The 22,960-nt window shown below is 42.2% G+C and overlaps 3 protein-coding genes across 5 annotated transcripts; 1 reads left to right on the forward strand and 2 right to left on the reverse strand.

Annotated features, from left to right (window-relative positions):
• Positions 1 to 1,216: 1,216 nt before the first annotated feature.
• LOC110504602 (gastrin-releasing peptide receptor-like) lies at positions 1,217 to 8,822 on the forward strand. The gene is made up of 3 exons (XM_090230601.1): positions 1,217 to 1,620; positions 6,923 to 7,268; positions 7,432 to 8,822. The coding sequence occupies exons 1-3, from the start codon at positions 1,217 to 1,219 to the stop codon at positions 7,825 to 7,827; spliced, it is 1,146 nt and encodes a 381-aa protein (XP_090086727.1). The 3' UTR covers positions 7,828 to 8,822.
• Positions 8,823 to 12,722: 3,900 nt separating this feature from the next.
• asb11 (ankyrin repeat and SOCS box containing 11) lies at positions 12,723 to 17,533 on the reverse strand. Its single transcript, XM_021597848.3, has 6 exons — positions 17,296 to 17,533; positions 14,253 to 14,332; positions 14,028 to 14,135; positions 13,750 to 13,900; positions 13,321 to 13,644; positions 12,723 to 13,055 (listed from the first exon to the last, which is right to left on the reverse strand). The coding sequence occupies exons 1-6, from the start codon at positions 17,390 to 17,392 to the stop codon at positions 12,931 to 12,933; spliced, it is 885 nt and encodes a 294-aa protein (XP_021453523.2). The 5' UTR covers positions 17,393 to 17,533; the 3' UTR covers positions 12,723 to 12,930.
• Positions 17,534 to 18,326: 793 nt separating this feature from the next.
• On the reverse strand, positions 18,327 to 22,908 carry piga (phosphatidylinositol glycan anchor biosynthesis, class A). Of its 3 annotated transcripts, none has more exons than XM_021597845.3 (7): positions 22,636 to 22,908; positions 21,758 to 22,255; positions 21,207 to 21,477; positions 20,922 to 21,054; positions 20,712 to 20,844; positions 19,567 to 19,773; positions 18,327 to 19,424 (listed from the first exon to the last, which is right to left on the reverse strand). In XM_021597845.3, exons 2-7 carry the CDS (start codon positions 22,202 to 22,204, stop codon positions 19,131 to 19,133), a joined length of 1,485 nt encoding a protein of 494 aa, XP_021453520.3. In that variant the 5' UTR covers positions 22,205 to 22,255; positions 22,636 to 22,908; the 3' UTR covers positions 18,327 to 19,130. The 3 variants fall into 3 exon arrangements, with proteins under 3 accessions (XP_021453520.3, XP_090086392.1, XP_036830939.2); XM_090230266.1 differs by having other exon boundaries at positions 22,592 to 22,907; XM_036975044.2 differs by having other exon boundaries at positions 22,416 to 22,795.
• Between the last annotated feature and the right edge of the window lie 52 nt (positions 22,909 to 22,960).

A 22,960-nucleotide genomic window follows, 5' to 3' on the forward strand; every position in this document is an offset into this window, starting at 1 on the left:
CAGTCACAGCAGGTAGCCTAGCAGTTAGCGCCTTGGGTCAGTAATCAAAAGGTCGCTGGTTTGAATATCCGAGCCGAAAAGGTTAAACATCTGTCGTTGTGACGTTGAGCAAGGCACTTAACCCACATGTTCAATAGGGGTGCCATACTACTATGACTGAACCTGTAAAACAACTAATTTCACTGCACCTATCTGGTGTATGTGACAATATAACCCATTTTCTGGGCTGTAATATCAGTCAGTGAATCACAGAAAATAGCTAATTTCACCGTTATGTATGCACATAACATACAGGACACTGGACGTTTAGTGTTTATCATTTAATGAGAAACGTAAAATGGGAAATTCGTGTGTGTCCATCACGAAAACGTCTTAGTCATTCCATGTGTGATGAATATTCAGTCAATTCCACCATTTTCCCAGCTCAATTATTGGCCTCCTGGTGAGGATCTTGACAACTTTCAGTGGGCTGGGTTATTATCAGAGAATGAACATACCACAGTCTCAAAATGAACGAGGACAGTGTGATGTAGTCGAATTTTTGAGACAGTGGATAGAACGTTATGTTTTTTTTAACCACCGTTATTTGGGGTATTTTTTTACCCAAGCAAATTACAGTTATAGATGACAACGGTGTTTCTAATGGTCAGCTAGACAGAGCACAGGCTAAGGTCTGGGTTGGGACTGAGTTAATGCAAAGGGGATATGAAGGTGAATAAGGCGCACCAAACCTACGTCTATGCGCCAAACAAACATCCCAGTAGTGTACATTGGTTGCGTGGTGGACTGGAACTCCTGAGTTAAGTCCATCCATCAACTTGTCGCAACTCTTCCACCGAATAGGGCAGGGCGCAAGTGACGCACGCCGTCAGTGAGTTTATAACCCCCACACAGATGCCGACTCAATATACATTGAAGGTTGATGAGAGAACCCTACATATCTATCTGATAGTTGGACATTCTTTGCATCATTCAGATTATTATATTTTAATGTAATTTTTTACTGAGACCAACGTCTGTTTTACAAATGAGCCCTGATATTTAAAGGTTTAGTTTCAGATTGGCAGCTTTTTATGATGCTATTAGGCTATTCTTAATTGGTATTGGGAACACGATAAGTTATGAGTCACAACATTTCTTTTAACAGCAAGCCATACCAAAGGTAACTTTATGAATATATATTTTTTACAAACTTTCAAGAAAGAAGACACCAACTATGTCTTTGGAGGACTCGTTCATTTTAAACCCTGAGAACATGATTTTTAACGTATCGCAAGTGTCCAGTATCAACACAGAGGTCCAGACGCACTACATTTGGCTGCCCGGTATTGCTATCGCCACCGTCTACGGATTACTAATAATTATTGGATTTATTGGTAACGTCACGCTAATGAGGACGTTTATCACAGTTAAATCCATGCGGACTGTGCCCAACCTGTTCATGTCCAGCCTCGCGCTCGGGGACCTGCTGCTTCTAGTAACGTGCGCTCCGGTGGACGCCAGCCGGTACCTCGCGGACAAATGGCTCTTCGGCCGGGTGGGATGCAAACTCATCCCGTTCATCCAACTCACCTCCGTCGGCGTCTCCGTTTTCACACTCACTGCGCTCTCTGCAGATAGGTGAGGCTTTTATAATCAGAAGTGTTGTTTTCTCAATCCCTCCGACGAGAAGTTCCATGAACTTTTTCAAGTAAACGTAAAAACAAAAGAACAGCCTTCATTGAAGTTTTCCAACCATTCTTTGGCATTGTAATATGAACAGGCAGGTATGGTAGCATGAACAGACAGGTCGTGTAATTAGGTGACACATTATTACACCAGCCTACACTTTCAGCCTGGTTGCAGATGTTGTTCACTGCAGACAAATTCACAGAAGAGAGAGTGAACCGGTGGAGTTTAGCTCACATGCTATAAAGAGGGATCTTGTTTATGCATGACATGTTCATTCTGTGTAGGCCTAATGTAATTCAAGTCCAATCTTTTATTTTGTTCTATTCATCAATTCACTCCTCAAAATTCTGTTATCCTAACATTTTCAATCAACAGAAATAAAGAGATATGGCAACCCTTGTGGCATTTGTGGCGCCACTTTTTAGAAATAATGGCAGAAATTGACGTTAAATGGCCGCTTTTGGCTTTTAGTGAGAGTGTATAACTGGCACGGTGCTGAAGTCCCATGGACATTAAATCACTTGTCAGGACACACAGAGACAACATAAAAGCCATTTTCAACATGTTGATAATTAATGGCTTTAGAATTGCCCTCATGATGCAAAGAAAACTGTTGCATTTGACAGTACATCAAGGGACCGATTCTTACCCGAGTTTTTAGGCGTGCATAAATTTCCAGGGATGGGCACTATCGAATGTCTAAATTATATGCTACCCCGACCTTCTCTGTTTCCTATTTATATCATGTCAAATATTAGCCAATATCAGTATCAACCGTCAGTAGGCTTAATAACCACAAATACTCAACTGCCAATTTACTGTTAGTTCCCTTCAATTGGTATACTTATCATTCCATTTAATTTCATTGTCTAATTTACCTTCATTTTCTCACTGTACACGCCGTCAAGGCTGTGTGGTTGTTACTGAGGATCATTAGTAACAGTTGATAATATAAAGAAAAGACATGTAGGCTAATTCAATTGTTAGCGCAGACCAAGCCGTAACAGTTTGAACCTGACCACATATGGAGCAAAACTTGGCTGTGTAATCAAACAATTCTATGATTAGTGCAGGCAATTATAAATACTTTCCTAAACCTAAATAATCTACAAGTCAGAGTATTTTTTAAATCTACCAATTAGTGCTGAAACAGAGACAATAGGCATATATTTAGATGTTGTTCTTTCATTGATCCTTAATATTCTGAACCATTCTCTCTATATATTGTAGTCTGTCGACAAAATTCTAACCCGAAAAGTACACCGTATTTAAAGTGGTGGCTTAAGATACTGTAAATGTACTAACAACTATATTGAATGAAAAGTCCAGGAGAAAATTTGTTGGCCAGCAAGTGGGAGGGTTTTCAGCATTTGAAGGTAGTCATCCGCAGAGCGCTTTACACGACTGAATACCAAATATTGAAAAGTGAGCAGGAAAGGCGTGAATGCTCAGCAGGCTCATGAGCTGTGCTCTATTCTGTTCTATTATTCTATCCCACTATGTTCTCAGCTCTTCTGTTCTTGCTCTGCAGAGTTATTTGTTCATCAAAGTTCTTTCATCATTGGAACCTGGAGTTCAAAAAGTTCTTAGAAGGCTATTAGTCAGAGCTGAAAGAGAGAGTGAATGTTCCTTTAGTGAGGTGAAGACAGGCAGACTGGCCTATCTCAGTTAATTAGCAACCAGGCAGCTGTCCACTGTCTTCATTTCTTACAGGCACACATGACACACTCAAACAGTGTCATGATGTTGGCCTGGGGGTAGGTTTATGACAGTCCTAAATACCTCTTCCCCCCTTTTTCCTCTCTCTACCCTACTGATGTGACATTTGAAAACCCCTTGGTTAACATAGAGATTCTGGGAACATCAGAAGGTGGGGGGAAATTAACTATATTCTGGTAATCAGACCAATTGAACATATGCAGTGGTACTTAATGAATATGATGTCAGTTCGGTTGTCATCTGAGACATTCTCATCAATGATAAGATGACATAAACTCTACAGTGTAAAGTCTACACATCAGAGTTATCGGATTCACATGGAATTGTTGTTCAATTTAAATGTTTGAATATAAAATTATTTGTGATGGGATGAAATGTGATTTTAGCTTCTAAAATGTGAGATTTGGGTTTTCATACGGTAGGGCTCTGCTCAATCAGTGGCCCGCCCCTGTGAAGGGACATGGGATATAAAAGATTTCAAACACGCCCCCCTCTCCCTTCCTATATAAAGCTTTGACGACAATATAACCTCCTGTTCCGAGGATGTGAGGACAACGGTCCGATGTCAGAATGGTTCAGATAATAACTACAGAACGAAGCCAACATCCGCGTGAGCTTTGGTTGCGAATGGTATGAACTTTGAACTCTTATTCACTACCTCCTAGCCGTTGAGTTAGTAACAGCAGCTGCAAACGCAGGTTAGGAAGGAACAGACAGAGTATCCCGTCTACCACACAACGACGTTACTACAATGTATTCAATTTACCAGCAGAGACATTCTTCAAAGGACAACGGACTCGGTTGGGCAACACGGCCTTCCATCTACCACCAACCTACCGAAGCGCAGCTCAGAGTAAATATTTATTGCATTTTCCTTTTCCAAATGGGCGGTAATTTAGAATGCATAAGATACTGTATTTACGATGGCACAGCTTCGCCCTTTGTTTCTCAGTCTTCCCGCTCTTTCACTCAAACCCAGCCCCTTTTCTTTTGTGTAACCAGCTGTCATATCTGTTCCGCCCGCTAGAGACGTTTTCCTTTATGACGTAATTTGTAATCAAGTTATGATTAATTATGTGTATGTGTAATTAGTTAGGTATTTAGCAAATAAATAATTGCTAAATTGCTGTATTGCTGATTCAAATTGTTAGCCAGGGTTTGTGCAGATAACCAAGAATTTACAACTTTCAGATGAGACTGAATTAAGGTGAGGATTAATATTGACTGCTATTGATGTCAAATATTACTAGGTCTTTAAGAGTTTATTCGGAAGATAACAGCTCTATAAATATTCTTTCGTGGTGCCCCGACTCTCTAGTTAATTACATTTACATGATTAGCCCAATCAGGTAATATTAATTACGGAGATTTTTTTTTATAGAATAGCATGTCATATCACTTAATCCGGCATAGCCAAAGACACGACAACCGTATACATTAAAACTGATGCATTAACACCCTACCTGTCACTGCAGTTCTCTGCCCTACCCATGCTTTTAGAAACAGCAGAATTTCAGGAAAACATCAATAATGTAACCAATCTAGGCAAATAAATAGGGATGACTTTTACATTCCTTACATGTCACCCATTATTACAGTTGAATATATACAGAACCAGTCAAAGTTTGGACACATCTCCTCATTCAAAGGTTTTTCTTTATTTTTATTATGTTCTACATTGTAGAATAATAGTGAAGATATCAAAACTATGAAATAACACATCATGTAGTAACCTACAAAGTGTTAAACAAAGCTAAATATATTTTATATTTCAGATTCTTCAAAATAGCCACCCTTTGCCTTGATGACAGCTTTCCACATTCTTGGCATTCACTCAACCAGCTTCATGAGGTAGTCACCTGGAATGCATTGCAATGAACAGGTGTGGCCTTTATAAAAGTTAATTTGTGGAATTACTTTCCTTCTTAATTAATTTGAGCCAATCAGTTGTGTTGTGACAAGGTAGGGGTGGTATATAGAAGAAGTCCATATTATGGCAAGAACAGCTCATATAAGCAAAGAGAAATAACAGTCCATCATTACTCTAATAAGACATGATGGTCAGTCAATCTGTACATTTGAACTTTGAAAGTTTCTTCAAGTGCAGTCGCAAAAACCGTCAAGTGCTATGATGAAACTGGCTCTCATGAGGACCACCACAGGAAAGGAAGACCCAGAGTTACCTCTGCTGCAGAGGATACGTTCATTAGAGTTACCAGCCTCAGAAATTACAGCCCAAATAAATGCTTCAAAGAGTTCAAGTAACAGACACATCTCAACATCAACTGTTCAGAGGAGACTGTGTGAATCAGGCCTTCAATTTCTGCAAAGAAACCTCTACTAAAGGACACCAATAAGAAGAAGAGACTTGCTTGGGCCAAGAAACACGAGCAATATACATTAGACCAGGGGAAATCTGTCCTTAGGTGTGCTGCATCAGATGACCTGGCCTCCACAATCACCCGACCTCAACTCAATTGAGATGGTTTGGGATGAGTTGGACCGCAGAGTGAAGGAAAAGCAGCCAACAAGTGCTCAGCATATGTGGGAACTCCTTCAAGACTGTTGGAAAAGCCTTCCAGGTGAAGCTGGTTGAGAAAATGTCAAGAGTGTGCCAAGCTGTCATCAATGTGAAGGCAAAGGGTGACTACTTTGAAGAATCTAAAATATATTTTGATTTGTTTAACACTTTTTTGGTTACTATATGATTCCATATGTGTTTTTTCATAGATTTGATGTGTTCTCTACTATTCTACAATGTATAAAACAATTAAAATAAAGAAAATGAGAAGGTATGTCCAAACTTTTGACTCGTACTGTATATATATTTTTGTTTTATTAACAAAGGTTTTTGTAATTATTTGCAGAACTTTGATGCCATATAATCAATGGATTTTGATTCAGGAAATCCATGTTTTATCATGAGAGTTGTTCTTTACCATACATTAATTACCAAATGCCATTCTAGCACTATTTGATAGTCCTGAAGTACCCTTATGTATGTATGTTGCATCCATATTCTCTCATTATAGATATGATCAAACTCAATTAGCCAATCAGAGCAATGTGAGACAATTTTTCTTTAATGATAAAGGATCTGGGGGAGGGTGGGCTTTAAGCTAGAAACAAGATGTTGACGCGACTCTGATGCACATGGGAATGAATATCTTTGCTTTGTCTCTATGATATTCAGAAGCTAAGCTACGATCTTCTAAAGTCGAGAAGTCAACAAAATTGGACTTTGCTTGGGAAGTAATCTTATACAATGTGTGGCTCTGTCACTATCAATTGATCTCTTCACTTTCTGTAAAAGAGAAAGTATAATTATCATAGTAAAACATATTTGCTAACGGAGTAGCATTTGGGGAAATCGGGTCTAGACTTTATTTTCCTTATCCATTATGATAATTATAATTATTAAATAGCCTATCTATTTTCAAATGTGAAAAAGGGGCCTTGGGGAAAAATGGTTGGGAACCCCTGTGCTAAATGACTGGTAAATGTAATGAAATGAGTTTTCTGCTTGTCCCAGGTACAAGGCCATTGTCAAACCCATGGACATCCATACGTCCACAGCTAAGATCTGCTTCCGAGCAGCAGCCATATGGCTCTTCTCCATGACCCTAGCTGTTCCTGAGGTGGTCTTCTCCGACCTTCACACCTTCAACATCGGCCAGACCAACGACACCTTTGTGACATGCGCTCCCTACCCCCATGCTGGGGATCTGCACCCTAAGATCCACTCTATGGCCTTCTTTCTCATCTTCTACATCATCCCCCTTCTCATAATTTCTGTGTACTACTGCTTCATCGCACGCAGCCTGATCCAGAGCGCCTCAGACATGCCCGTGGAGGCACACTTACACATCAAAAAACAGGTGTGTGAATGTGTGTTTGGAAACTGGACATTTAGGTGTTTATCATAGTAAAGTGAGACATAGTAAATAGTCAAATGGGAAAATGAGAAATGTGTGTATGAGTTTGTGTGTGTATCCTTCTGAATACTCCAATTGAATGATGCTTCCTTTACCATCCCCACAGATTGAGTCAAGGAAGCGTCTGGCTAAGACAGTCCTGGTTTTTGTGGGTTTGTTCGCTGTATGCTGGCTCCCCAGTCATGTGATCTACCTGTACCGCTCCTACCATTACGGCCAGGTGGACACGTCCCTGGGACACTTCATCGCCAGCGTGGGTGCCCGCATCCTGGCCTTTACCAACTCCTGTGTCAACCCTTTTGCCCTCTACCTGCTCAGTAATAGTTTCCAGGAGCAGTTCAACAAACAGCTCCACTGCCGCCGTCGTCCACCAATCAACTGTAACGCTCAAAGCATGGGGCGGAGCAACACGCGACTGACCTCGGTCAAGAGCAACAATCAGTCTCTGGCTAACTTCAGCCTCGTCAACGGAGCTCATGTTAGTCAGGAAGACTGTGTGTAGTGACTGTGCTGAAGATGATGCTTTAGACTTGTAAAAGTGACATTCCAAGACTGACATACTGCCAACCAATCAAATCACAGAATAATTTATGGCTGTAACCCATATACTGTAGTGGGCCTGTGTTCTAACTCCAAGTGTTGATATTGTAGCACCATTAATTCATTCTAAGTCTGGTTTTTATGCAGGGCTTCAGTATATGCATCCCATGATCCATGATTGATACAAAGTGTTTTATTTTAAGCAGGGGTGGAAAGACTACTGAAACATCCTACTCAAGTAGAAGTTACTTTAACTACATTTTACTCAAGAAGAAGTACATTTACTGGTGTAAAAAAACTCCTCAAGTAAAAATGAAAAGTAGCTCATTTAAAAAGTACTCAGAAAAAGTAGTTGAGATAAAAAAAAATATTACAAGTAGTTAAAGTACTCATACAAGTACTCGAAAAAGCTACTCAATTACAGTAACAGGAGTAGTTGTAATTAGTTACTTGACACCTCTGATTTTAAGTTTCAAATGTATCATCTTAACAGCTACTGCTACGTATGCAAACCAATGTGTCTCAGTCCTCCAGAGATGCAGTTATGTTCTGGTTTCTCATTAGAACTGTATTGATCCATTAGAGAAGTTGACAACCCAACCAGATGTGAATAAGATGTCGATGACCAGGTAATGAAGAGGTACTGAAGCTGCCATTGTGTACACAAGCCTAAAGGACAGTTCTGTAGGGATATCTCCAGCTGACTAAAACACCAACAACCTCAGTGCTTTGAAAGATACATATTAAATTGTTGTTCATATGAGTGTTTGAATTCTGTAGCCTACACTGAAATATCAACTTCCTTTAACAACAGCTGCCCAGGAGTAGTCAGTCCTGCATCAAAGGCTTGGAAACGTTCTATCTACAAACCCATAAACATCTCAGCATTGGTAAACAGTTCATTATATGGATCAGACTACAGTACAGTGCATTCGGAAAGTATTCAGACCCCTTGACTTTTTCCACATTTTGTTACTTTATATCCTTATTCTAAAATTGATTAATTCAATTTTTATATCATCAATCTACACACAATACCCCACAATGACAAAGCAAAAACAGGTTTTAGGAATTTTTTGCAAATGTATTTAAAAAAAAAAAAAAAAACTTATTTCCATAAGTATTCAGACCCTTTGCTATGAGACTCAAAATAGATCTCAGATGCATCCTGTTTCCATTGATCATCCTTGAGATGTTTCTACAACTTGATTGGAGGCCACCTGTGGTAAATTCCATTGATTGCACATGATTTGGAGAGACACACACCTGTTTATATAAGGTCCCACAGTTGACAGTGCATGTCAGAGCAAAAACCAAGCCATGAGGTTGAAGGAATTGTCCCAAGAGCTGCGAGACAGGATTGTGTCGAGGCACAGATCTGGAGAAGGGTACGAAAAAATGTCTGCAGCATTGAAGGTCCCCAAGACCACAGTAGCCTCCATCATTCTTAAATGGAAGAAGTTTGGAACCATCAAGACTCTTCTTAGAGCTGGCCGCCCGGCCAAACTGAGCAATTGGGGGAGAAGGGCCTTGGTCAGGGATGTGATGGTCCCGAGTTCCTCTGTGGAGATGGGAGAACCTTCCTGAAGGACAACCGTCTCTACCTCACACCACCAATCAGGCCTTTATGGTAGAGTGGCCTGATTGGGGACAACGACCAGGACAACGACCCTAAGCACACAGCCAAGATAAAGCAGGAGTGGCATCGGGACAAGTCTCTGAATGTCCTTTAGTGGCCCAGCCAGAGCCTGTACTTCTCTGGAAAGACCTGAAAATAGCTGTGCAGCAACGCTCCCCCTCCAACCTGACAGATATTGAGAGGATCTGCAGAGAAGAATGGGAGAAACTTCCCAAATACAGGTGTGCCAAGCTTGTAGCGTCATACTCAAGAAGAATCGAGCCTGTAATCGCTGCCAAAGGCGCTTCAACAAAGTACTGAGTAAAGGGTCTGAATACTTATGTGAAGATGATATTTCAGTTTTAAATTTGTAATACATTTGCAGCTATTTCTAAAAACCTGTTTTTGCTTTGTCATTATGGGGTATTTTGTGCAGATTAATGAGAATTATTATTTTTTAAATCAATTTGAGTAAGTCTGTAACGTAACACAATTTGGAAAAGGTCAAGGGTTCTGAATAATCTGAATATCTGATTGTTTGGTTCTGATGAAAATTGACAGTTATGTCCAAGTGTCATGTTCGTCATAACGAGGAGACCAAGGCGCAGCATGATGAGAATACATTCCTATTTATTAAACTAAGAATACTTAAACAAACAAATAAAACGAACGTGAAGCTATAAACACTAGTGCTGACACAGGCAACTAACTATACATAGACAATAACCCACAGATAAACCAAGGAATATGGCTACCTAAATATGGTTCCCAATCAGAGACAACGATAAACAGCTGCCTCTGATTGAGAACAAATCCAGGCAACCATAGACATATAAACACCTAGACTAGAAAAACCCCTAGGACATACAAAACCCCCTAGACAATACAAAAAACTAAACAAACCACCCCTTGTCAAGGTCAGGGCGTGACACCAAGAGTAGTTTGATGTTGTCCAAAGTGATACTTGTGTTTCTCAGTGTTTGATAAATATAAAAAGTAATTCTCTCTGGGTGAATTTAATATTTTGTTGTTGTTTGAGCATTTTCTGGTGTCTCTGCAAAAGCACAGTTTAGCACGCCATCATGTTATTTGATCTACATTTATTTGTAGAACAAGCTTGTGTTGTCTTGTTTACAGTGCCAAAGTTTTTATTGTGTTAAAAATAAATGGCAATATATTTTTAGCAGTACATTTTTAACTGTTTTTTATGCAGGCGACATTATGATGTTTAGTGTTGATTAAATGGTTGAACAATTATGGTGTGTGGTGTTTCAATGTTGCTGTCCTGTACTTTTCCTCAACACATCCCCCAACATCCGGGCTGTTCACCCTGCTAACATCTAAAAGGCAGAGACAGTACAGGTGCATCAAAGCTGGGACAGATTGACTGAAAAACAGCTTAGCCGGCCTCTGCCCAGTACTCTGCCCTGAACCTTAGACACGGTCACTAAACAGCTACCATCCGGCACACAACCCTGTACCTTAGAGACTGCAGCCCTATGTACAGTACATAGTAATTGAACACTGGTCACTTAATGTTTACATACTGTTTTACCTACTTCACATGTATATACTGTATTCTACACACATTTTCAATTAACATAATGTCTATACGCACCATTCTCATACATGCAATATATACACTGCTCAAAAAAATAAAGGGAACACTAAAATAACACATCCTAGATCTGAATGAATGAAATATTCTTATTAAATACTTTTCTCTATACATAGTTGAATGTGCTGACATCAAAATCACACAAAAATTATCAATGGAAATCAAATTTATCAACCCATGGAGGTCTGGATTTGGAGTCACACTCAAAATTAAAGTGGAAAACCACACTACAGGCTGATCCAACTTTGATGTAATGTCCTTAAAACAAGTCAAAATGAGGCTCAGTAGTGTGTGTGGCCTCCACGTGCCTGTATGACCTCCCTACAACGCCTGGGAATGCTCCTGATGAGGTGGCGGATGGTCTCCTGAGGGATCTCCTCCCAGACCTGGACTAAAGCATCCGCCAACTCCTGGACAGTCTGTGGTGCAACGCCACGTGGATGGAGCGAGACATGATGTCCCAGATGTGCTCAATTGGATTCAGGTCTGGGGAACGGGCGGGCCAGTCCATAGCATCAATGCCTTCCTCTTGCAGGAACTGCTGACCAGTATATTTTGTCATGAGGTTTTGCACTGTGTATTTAAATACTCTGTTCTTGACATAGCTCATTCTATCATTTCTACAATTGTACACTGCCTCGTAGTTACACTGTATATACACACCACATGTTAATTTATATACTGGAGTCTTGACATAGCTCACTCTAATATAGCACTGCTGTACTGGTGTAGATAAATATAGATTGCATTTAGATTACTGTTACATTGCTATTTGGGTTAATTGGATTCGTTCAGACATTTTAAGATGTTCATTGTTATTATTTTAAATATTTGTGTACCCATTTGACATTTTACTGCATTGTTAGTAACTAGTAACAAACATTTTGCTTCACCCGCTATAACATCTGCTTAACTACGTATGCGATCAATAAAGTTTGATTTGATAGCATGTCCCTCCAGGGAACATGCAGTACTCAACATTCTAACCACTTGCTTTATTCTGCTTTTTATTTCACCTTTATTTAACCAGGTAGGCCAGTTGAGAACAAGTTCTCATTTACAGCTGCGACCTAGGCCCTCCCACTGAATTTTAACATACTCAGTATCCCACACAGTGGGATGCTCAGACTCCCTCAAGGTAATTAATAGTTTGGTCTAGATCCTAAGTGATATTTTGGTTCTGATTATTATCACAACAATCATTATGGGTACTCCAGCATCCCATGATGTCATTAATGAGCCATAGGTGATCTCTGTTTCAGGACACCTGATTGGCCATCAGGCATTTGATGATATGACCTTTTCAATCTCAATCTAAACTGGCATACAAGGAGGACAGGAAACACTCTGGAGCCACACCTCACCATCTGCTATGCCTCTTCTCTTGACAGTCAGCGCCTTAATCCCCCTCTTCTCACAGACAAAGGAAAGGCATCAGGGAGAAGATGGTGACTGTTGAGATGCACTCACAATGCCCAGACACTTTGTCTAGTAGATGGCTAGGCCAGGTTTCAGGGGTTGATACAGTATTTGATGGGGCTTCCCCTACTGTTTATGTAATTGGGTAACATGTCCACGTCAACATAAGGGGTTTATGACAAAATAAATGCTATTTTGGATATGTTGAATATGACCATTTATTAGAAAATATAGCATCCTGAGAAACGCTACAAATCAGTCAACCCAGTTTCTATTAAACCAAGAAAAACAAAACCATTCATTTGTTCAGTCACCAACTCACTTCTAAAACCCCTGAACAAGTAGAAGTTGATTAAAATAGCAATAAATACAAATTACCAAACATTTGTAAAAAAGTTGCCGTTTCAGTGTTACTGGTAAAGCAGGAAAGCCTGGAGTCTGTAAGGGAGGAAGAGGGCTGATGTTCTGTCCAGACGAGTCTGTCCCAAACTCCTCCGAATGCAGAACCGACACAGCTGAGAAAGAGTGCAGGGACCTGGGGAGAAAGAGGTGAGGCAGTAAGGAGGTAGAACAAAGGGGAAGGAGATATGTTGATAGCCTTCCATCAGTAGACATGCACTAATAGCCCACTGGGCACAGATGTAAATTCCACATCTATTCCATGTTGGTTCAAGTTAACTTCATTGAAATGAAGTGGGAACAACGTTGATTAAAACATTGTGCTCCCAGTGGGACGTTTGGGTAGAGTCATGTATGCGTGGATGTGCGTGTGAATGCATTAATAAAACAAGTATTTTCACCTCTTTTCTGTATTGTAGTTCTGACTGTACTGTCGCAAGCTGCCAGCTCCAGAGGAGTCTTCCCGTCTGAATTCCTACAACTCCCATCAGCCCCGTAGTCCATCAGAAGCTCCACCACCCTGACTTCTCCCCCTAGCACTGCAGCATGTAATGGTGTGTCATGACCACACCCACCCTGGACATCAACACCTGATTGCAGCAGTCTCTCCACACAGTCGGTGGCCTGGGCCAGACAGGCTGTGTACAAAGGGGTTCCCACACCAGGCAGCTCCAGGTCTATGTGGAATCCATGGGACAGCAACACCTCTAGACACTCCCTGTGACCTGGGGAGGGAAACAACTTTTACTGAGTAAAATGTTTACCATTATGCTGCATGAAATGGTCATTCTGAGTCACTGCACATAAAATAAATCCACATGCACACTTACCTCTCTTTGCAGCCTGGTGGATGGGTGATGCCAGGTGATGGACAGCATGGGTGTTGGGGCTGTACTGTAGAATCAGTCTGACACAGGCGACACTCCCACTGCTGCAGGCATTGAAGAGGGGTGTGGCTCCATCAGTCGATACCATCTCCACCTGCAGACACACAGAGAGCAATCACATGAAGCGGCTTTAGGTTAGACGCTACCTATATTGGTAAAAATAATCATTTATCACCTGTGATTATTCATAGTTTGAGCGAGAGAAAAAATGGTGTCCTTACATTGGCCCCGTTCTCAAGTAGGAACGTGGTGCAGGCGTAATGTCCTCCGAGGCAGGCCTCGTGGAGGGGAGTGACCCTGTCCATTGTCAGCATGTCCACAGGAAACCCCTGAGAGTGGAGAAGATGGAGGACTTCATGTCTATGTGATGTGTGTGTTTTGTTTAGTGTCAGTATGTCATTTTTATGGCAGCTTTATTACTGTAAGACATGGTTTTGACTGTCTACCTGTGAGACCAGAGTCTTCAGGATCAGGAGTCTACCCTGGTAGGCGGCATCGTGAAGAGGAGTCCTGTCTGACCACAAGTCTGTGGAAACACACACACACAAAATCATTCATACTGTAGCCTGTACAAACACAGCCAATCAACCTCCTGGACCTCAGAGACACTGAAGCCCAGTTCCTGCCCCGGTATCACAGAAAACACTTCCTGGGAGAACTAAACAACCACACTGACTTCCTCCCTCTCTCCCCCAAACTGGTTGTACTAACAGGCTCATCTCATCAACAGAAGTAAATGAATATGCATCAGACAAAGCTGTTGGAACAGCCAGGAGAGGTCATGTGCAAATGAGAGGCACTGTAAGGGAAATGAGAGGCACTGTAAGGGAAATGAGAGGCACTGTAAGGGAAATGAGAGGCACTGTAAGGGAAATGTAGTCTCACATACTCAAGTACTACCAGTGGTGTAAATACTTAAGTACTTCAGTTTTTTTTGTTGAGTTCAGACTCTTTACTCAGTACTTTGTTGAAGCACCTTTGGCAGCGATTAAAGCGTTGAGTCTTCTTGGGTATGACGCTACAAGCTTGGCACACCTTTGTTTGGAGAGTTTCTCCCATTCTTCTTTGCAGATCCTCTCAAGCTCTGTCAGGTTGAATAGTAAGCGTCGCTGCACAGCTATTTTCAGGTCTCTCCAGAAATGTTTGATCGATCGGGTTCAAGTCCGGGATCTGGCCACTCAGAGACGTGTCCCGACGCCCCTCCTGCGTTGTCTTGGCTGTGTGCATAGGGTTGTTGTCCTGTTGGAAGGTTAACCTTTGCCCCAGTCTGAGGCCCTGAGCACTCCGGAGGTTTCATCAAGGATCTCACTGTACTTTGCTCCGTTCATCTTTGCCTCGATCCTGACTAGTCTCCCAGTCCCTGCAGTTGAAAAACATTGCAACAGCCTGATGCTGCCATCCCCCCGCTTCACCATTAAGGACCGATTGGTGGAGTGCGGCAGAGGTATGTTTTTTTTATATTTAGTACATTTGCAAAAATTTGCTTTGTCATTTTACCTTTATTTAACCAGGCAAGTCAGTTAAGAACAAATTCTTATTTTCAATGACGGCCTGGGAACAGTGGGTTAACTGCCTGTTCAGGGGCAGAACGACAGATTTGTACCTTGTCAGCTCGGGGGTTTGAACTCGCAACCTTCCGGTTACTAGTCCAACGCTCTAACCACTAGGCTACCCTGCCGCCCCGATTATGGGGTGTTGTGTGTAAGATTGCTGAGGAAATATGTTTATTTAACCCATTTTAGAATACCGCTGTAGCATAACAAAATGTGGGAAAAGTTGGGGGGAAAATAGAGAAGAATGTAGTAGCGACTGTTGGCAATAAAGAGGCTTCCGAATGGCGCAGGCGCCCTCGATGACTCGACAACTAGTTTTTGAGATTGACTTGATTCTGTCGCGAACTCACATATATCGAGTGCTCAACGTGTTTGGTCTGAGATTAAGTGAATGTTTCCGGCCATCGCTAAGGCACGGTAATAATGGCACAAGCCAATCAAAGGTTGTAACACGGAACCCAAACCCCATCGTGCATTACTGTATTTTGTCCCCCTACACCAAACGCGATCAAAACTGTTGTGATCGCATTTGGTGTGGGGGGACAAAATACAGTAATGCACGATGGCGCACGCGCGCAGCCGGTTTGGGTTCCGTGTTAAAGCCCCCAGGCATCTCTACCCCAATGCTCCAATTTATGTTAAGTGATCCCAGCGGTCGCTCGGGGGTAGCTCTCATACCCATTCGTTTACTACTATGATGTGCTGAACAACACCTCTCCTGCTTGCCGTTCTCACACAGATTCAGAGATCCATGTAACGCATCAGCAGCGGGTAATCTGATTTCCAATGACTACTCCGGCAATGCTAATGTGTGTCACCCTAAATGGAACAGTCTCTCACATCTATGTCCCATGGAGAAGCAATAGGCTACAGGCTAACATCACAAATATATCTTATCAATTTCTACACCCCCTCATGCAAATCTGTTTGTCTCTCTGTGGGGGGAATGGTTAAACTGAAGATGGGAAATGGACTGAAATAAAAATGTGCACTGTGTGGTGCACATTAATGCTTTCAGAAGTGTGTGTGTGCGTCTGTGGACGTGATTAACTATAACCCCCCCCCCCGCGATGATGGAATTACATCAGAAAAACAAGTTTCAAAAATGTCTAAAAACCTGTTTTTGCTTTGTCATTACGTGGTATTGTGTGTAGATTGACAAGGAACATTTGTAATTTAATACATTTTCGAATAAGACTAATGTAACAAAATGTGAAAAAATTGAAGGGGTCTGATACTTTCCAAATGCACTGTATCTTTACTTTTACTCAAGTATGGCAACTGGTTACTTTATCCATCACTGGGTATTACTAAACTAGACTTTGGTTCCCTTACTTTCACAAAAAAAATGATATGCAGTATATTTATTCAGGCCATACATCAGTCGGCTGGCTACCCACTGTGCAGATATCAGTTCAACGTTTAGTTTTGATTTACATTTGGTTGGATTTATCAACAAAAATATTTGACCATGTCATTGGATTTAAGTTGTTTCTTTTGTTCTTCAAATCCAATCAGTTTTCCACATTGATTCAACGTCATCACATTTATTTTTTTGGTTGAAATTACATGGAAACAACATTGAATCAACCAGTAGGTAGACAGTATTCTTCTTCTAAAAACACACACCAATATATCTTGACCTAACTGCTCTCTCTTTCCATTTTCTCTCTCATCGCCTCTACCAACTTTCTGAAATATCTGAACCAACTCTTGTTCTCAACTCTTAGGAAAACATACTGTATAATGTGTTTATTCAGGACACCAACCTTATCTGTTGAACAACACCAATACCACAGACAAAAGCACAGAACACACTGAAGATCTCTTGGCCTCTCTCAAATTGTAAGTGTAACTTTCTTGCTCTCACAGAACACAAACTTGCTAAACAGTATTTACTTTGACAAAGCAGCAGAAGAAAAAGAGAAAACCATACCAGCCATGAGTGAGTTGCATGCCAGTCCACCATAGATATGGAAGGGTCCCCTCCAAGGCCGACTGCACAGGGCAATCTCCGTCTGCACACCAGCCATGGTCAAACAACAGCAGCCTCCTCCACAGTGAATGAAGCAGCTATGGGTGGGATCCACAAACCTGTCTGTCCACTGCTGGCTTTCCCAGACCTCTTATCAGGCCCCAAGCTACCTCCTCCCCCAACCCTGAGGAAAGGAGTACCACCCCTACAACCCCCCTTTCCGTGGAATTGGGGAACCGTTGCATGACAATAGAGGTAAGCATAGGACGGATAGACACAGACACACAAATGGAACATCTGTGTCTATTCTGATATCTAGGTGATAAGGTGTGGTATTTCAACATGTGCAAAGGTCAACCTTATGGCGTAAGAAAAACAAAATTGGATAAGGTGCGATGGAATTTAAGAAATCTGTTTAGGGCTTTCTAAAATCCCATTTTAAGAGGGGAGTTGTAAAGCTATCTGCATATCTGTGTTGTTACATCATTCAAGTCCGGTTCACTATTTCCTTCAGGGACATCACTTCAAAACAGCCAGTCAAAACATGGTGCCTGTAGTACATCGACATTGGAATGTGAATAGTTGGGTATTTTGAAAGTAAAAACTTGTTTTTACCAAACTGTGGTTCACTCTTCACAAACAGTCTGAATGAGGGCTACATACATACAATATTGACTTTTCAGACTTGTTCTAAAACTATTGAGCTAGATTAGTATGTTACATGTATAGGGGGGATGGGTGTGTCCAGCACCTCTGGAACCTCCCCTGCAATACAGTACACTCTCTCCTACATCTTTGAAACATTTCACCCTCATCAATACCCTTAACCACTTTAGGCAGAAAATGTTCCTATAGTGAGAACAATGATGCTATTTACCCTGACTCCAACCCTAACGATGTGTGAATGGTGCACTACCCTCAGCCTTGAAAAGATAGGAATGCCAATCCTACCTCCTCCCCTTTCATTGCTATGCGTTTCGTCTGGCAAGATGTTTACAGGGAAAACAGTGATGTTTTTATTCCAGGACGTACAACAAGTTTGAGGCCCTAGCTATTGAAAATCCTTGATCAGAAAAAAGGGTGATAAAATAGGTCATCCTGAAACAGACTTTACTTTCCTTATTTCCATCATAGGTCAAGGTTCAGAAATCAGTGCATCATCAGAGTACACACAGCCTTAAGCATGAGCTCACAAACATTTGTAAAAAAAAAAACACACAAAAAAAACCAATTTCCATAGAAGAGGAACCACCCAACAAAGACATGATATAAGTAAAAAAGTTAAACAGCAGAGAACTACAAAAAATGAAATTCAACCATAAAAGGACAAGGAAGGGAACTTGGTTAGTGGGTGGGGTTGGAATACAAAACTATGCTATTACAGACTCCCCTTAACGTTTATACTGCTGTCTATGGCAACCAGTGGCATTCAATGTGGCATTTTTGTAATAACGGTGTACCCCCCAACCTCCTTCCTTAATCAAATAATTCTCTATGAACCTATATCCTTCTTTATAAAATACAAAAACTATGAGTGGAACATTAATACAGGAGTACTTCAGTTTTAGGGTTCATTCCGGGGTTACAAAGAATAAAACGTATATCTATAACTGTCTTAACCTGAGCAAGAACACTCATCCTATTGTAAACATCAGGGTTCCCCTTAAAACATTCTGCAATTCTGTGGTCAGTATCCACAGGTGATTAGGTAGTTGGGTCATAGGTCAAGTTAAGATTTTTTTTAAGCAGTTATATTAAGGTTGAGGATAAGGAGTTGTGTTTGCTTGGAGTTATCATCATAACTTGGTCTTTTGACCACCTGGCTCCTCCTTTGTCAACATGGCACTTTTAGAGTGAGTTCCTTTCCTATCGCCCAAGCCCTGCCTCCACAACCCCTGGGGCCCCGTGGCATCCATGGCAACATCTATGAGGCAGTCTGGGAGGAGCCAGCGGAGAAAGAGCAGGAAGAGGAAGTTGAGGACAGCGAAGAAGGAAAAGATAGAGCCTGCCACAGGGCCACAGTGGGTTCTCAGTCTGAGCAGCCGTCTGTCCAGAGGAAGAACCTTCTCCCCAGCCACACGGTCATACACCTGACAGAACAGAGAGCAGATACACACATAGTGTTAGTATCAATGAATTACACCTCATCAAGATCTCAGTCTGTGTCAATTAAAGGTATCACAGTCTAGATTTAGGAAACATACAAAATGTATTACGCATGTATGAGCCTACCTTCTCTGTCCTCTCTGCGACATTCCTCCAGGTGTAGAGGGTGCAGACGTGGGCGTGGATGGAAGCTGGGGAGGCGACGCTGCCCGATCGTTGTCTAGCAATGACACTGTCCAGGCCGGCACAAAGAGAACGCACGGTGGGCTCACACAGGGTGATCAGATCCTCAGGTAGAACCTCAGGGATCCCTCCAACACGCGTACTTACCACCTACACACACGCACACTTCCATGAACCTCATTAACCACACACACATACTCAATCCACCGATGTTAAGAATAACAAGCAGACACCCATCCAACCAGCCACATGCAGATACCAACCAGCCACACGCAGATACCAACCAGCCACATGCAGATACCAACCAGGGTTTCCGTTAGGAAAATGTGGTGCCGGATATTTGACAGGCAGAACTTAAATTTACTGGACATTTGAGAAAATTCCCAGACCCATATGCATTGGGTGCATAACCTGATTAGGGTGTCCACTCATGGAGCTTGTGGTAATATGGTAATTCATATTAAAAGTTGAAGGTGCAACGATGTGCGGTCCTTTTTATTGAATTATGATGTGCACTTTGAAGATGTTAGAATAACTGTCCACATGAACTTTTCCTCAGACAACAAGACCAGTAACTAACAGCAAAATCACTAGCCTGTCAATCTACTATAGTATAAACATTTCATTCTGTAATGCAATTAGCGGGAAAACAGCATTGTCCAAAGCGCACCGCACATGAGTGACAGAGATGAAAATATCCATTAGAAATGTAGAAAGAGGGGAGATGTAATACGCAACAACTAACATGGGTTGCTAATAAGGATTGTGCTTTTGACTAATGGACAATGAAAGAAAGTGGATTTTAAATAATTGCCTCTATGGATATGGTCTGATTTAGGCTAGGCTACTTTGAAGCATGGTTAGACATGCCTCATTATATGTAGTCAAACTTTCAGATTTCAAACAATAAAGTACATGTTTTCAAAAAGGATACTGCCTCCAGCTCATTGCAAAGTGGTGTGTGTCATATTGATGTAGCCTGCCTTCCATTGCATTTGCTGATTGAGATATTTTAGCAGTAGCTCTTGCGCTGTCTGACAGATTTTCCACTCAGTCTCTGTATCTGTATATTCAGTAGGCAAACAGACCTGTAGTCCACAGCTGGCCCCCTCCACTATAGCCATGCAGAAGGCCTCGGTCAGGGAGGTGTTGAGGAAGATATGTCCCTGGACCAAGACCCCCCGCACATCCTTATGCTCAAGGGCCCCCAGGAGACGCACCCTGGGGAGAGAGAGAAGGAAATCAGACACACACCTACAAATATATACCAACCCACACACATCACTGTTTAATTCTACCTGTCGTGTAGCTGGTATTTCTCTCTCACTTCCTCCAACACGATTCTCTTTGGTCCCTCTCCACCAATCAGGAAATGTAGATCGGGATGTTTGAGGCACAGCTCTGGGATGATCCCACCCAGAAGATCTATTCCTAAAAAAAGTGTGTAAGCAGCAGTTGAGACTTCACATTCCTACAATCATATCTACAGGCTTTATTTATTGATAAACGACAAGCACACATAGTTCATCTTCTTGCTACGTGGGGGTCTACATTTATCATTATATAGTCTCACCGCTCCTTACCTTTACGATAGACGAGGCGGCTGACCACTACGATGGTGATCTTGTCGTCACAGCGCTGGGAAGGGTCGGGGGTGAAGTCTGTGGGGTCGACAGCGTTGGGGATGACAGAAACAATCTCGGGGTCAAGTGCTGCCCTAAGCACGGTGTTCTCCTTACTGGTGTACGACACGCACACAATGTGATTGGTGTCGCACAAAGACACCGTCAGCAGCTTATTGGTCAGTACCGAGCTAACATCAGCAAAACCAAAGAGGGAGTGGTCAGTAAACACCTGTAAACAGACAACAACTTTTACATATTTATACTAAATGGACACACAAAAACTATTTTAAGAACTTTATATGCTCCCATCTTGCTCTAGGATGCGCCTGCAATGGCATCATCTTCCCTAAAGTGCACCACTTTCGGTCAAAATTGGCTTAGTTTCACCGCACACAACTCTGTTAGACTGCTACCCACAACTCTGTTAGACTGCTACCCACAACTCTGTTAGACTGCTACCCACAACTCTGTTAGACTGCTACCCACAACTCTGTTAGACTGCTACCCACCGTGTTGAGGCCCATGGTCTTGGCGTGGAACAATGCATCGTGGCCCATGGCGGAGAAGGAGCTGTGGGCGTGCACCACGGTGATACGCTCCCTGACAAACACGCAGCGCAGCAGCGGCAGGCTGTGGAAGCAGGTGGTAGCTGTGGACTGGTTGTACATCACCTGCAGGGGCAGGTAGTAGACCTTGAGCCCATTGGTCAGGTATCGGACCCCCTTCCTGCAGCCATAGGCGTGGGTGGCGATCACCACCTTGTGACCCTTCTCTATCAGACACTGAGACAGCTGGTAGATGTGGCTCTCCACCCCTCCCATGTTGGGGTAAAAAAAGTCTGACACCATGCAGATGTTGTGCTTCCTGGCAGGGGCCTGGGGAGCCACTGTGAGCCCATCAGGGTGTCTGTTGGCTGGGGGAGTGTGGAAAGCTGCCCCCCTCCTTCGCTGGCCCATGGTGGTGTGCGTCACTCATACAGGCGTCTTACATTTAGAGGAGCCATGCACCTGAGTAAACAATGAAATAAACATGTCAATGGATAGCTACAACTACACAATCTGCTCAGATTAACCTATGACTTGATCTAACTACAACATAACCTTTCCATAAGCGTCATTACCAAAGTGTATCTATGAATAAGCAGTTGCTAGCAAGTCGAGGAATTACCTTTGTAGTGGCTTGGACAACGATTCCCATAGATAACCGATTAATTTGTGGCTTGGAGGTAGCTTGCTAACGTAGCTAGCAAGTTAGAAATGAGGCTAGGTAAACCAGCTAGTATGTTTGCTGTAATGCTTCCGAGAACATTTAGATGATTGGGACTTGAGAGACTACGACCTTACCTTCAAAACAAAGCGAAATAGTTTTTTGTTTGATATAAACCTACATTTTGTCTCAGTCCCATCTTCATTCAAATTTCTGTCAATCAAAACAACCTCTTCGCTTCCTGGTCTGCTTCAGATTGTCTTCTTCTTCTTCATTTTCTTCTTCTTCTAGAATCTGGTGTTATTGCTGCCCCCTGCTGTAGTAGTCAGGAATAGCCTCACTGCGTCTGGTGCGTTCAACACCTGGGATGCGGTCCAAACACTTAAAAGACACACCCTCGTCCGCTTACCTTCGCCTTATGCGCTTGGGGGAATCCCCGTCGCCATCTTGGAGGGTGGTTCAAATGATCAGCCAAGCAAGGGAAGTTTGCAATGTAAGCCCCTGCC

The sequence above is a fragment of the Oncorhynchus mykiss genome, chromosome 3, assembly GCF_057628025.1.
Source record: "Oncorhynchus mykiss isolate SJ-2025 chromosome 3, ASM5762802v1, whole genome shotgun sequence".
Lineage (NCBI taxonomy): Eukaryota > Metazoa > Chordata > Actinopteri > Salmoniformes > Salmonidae > Oncorhynchus > Oncorhynchus mykiss.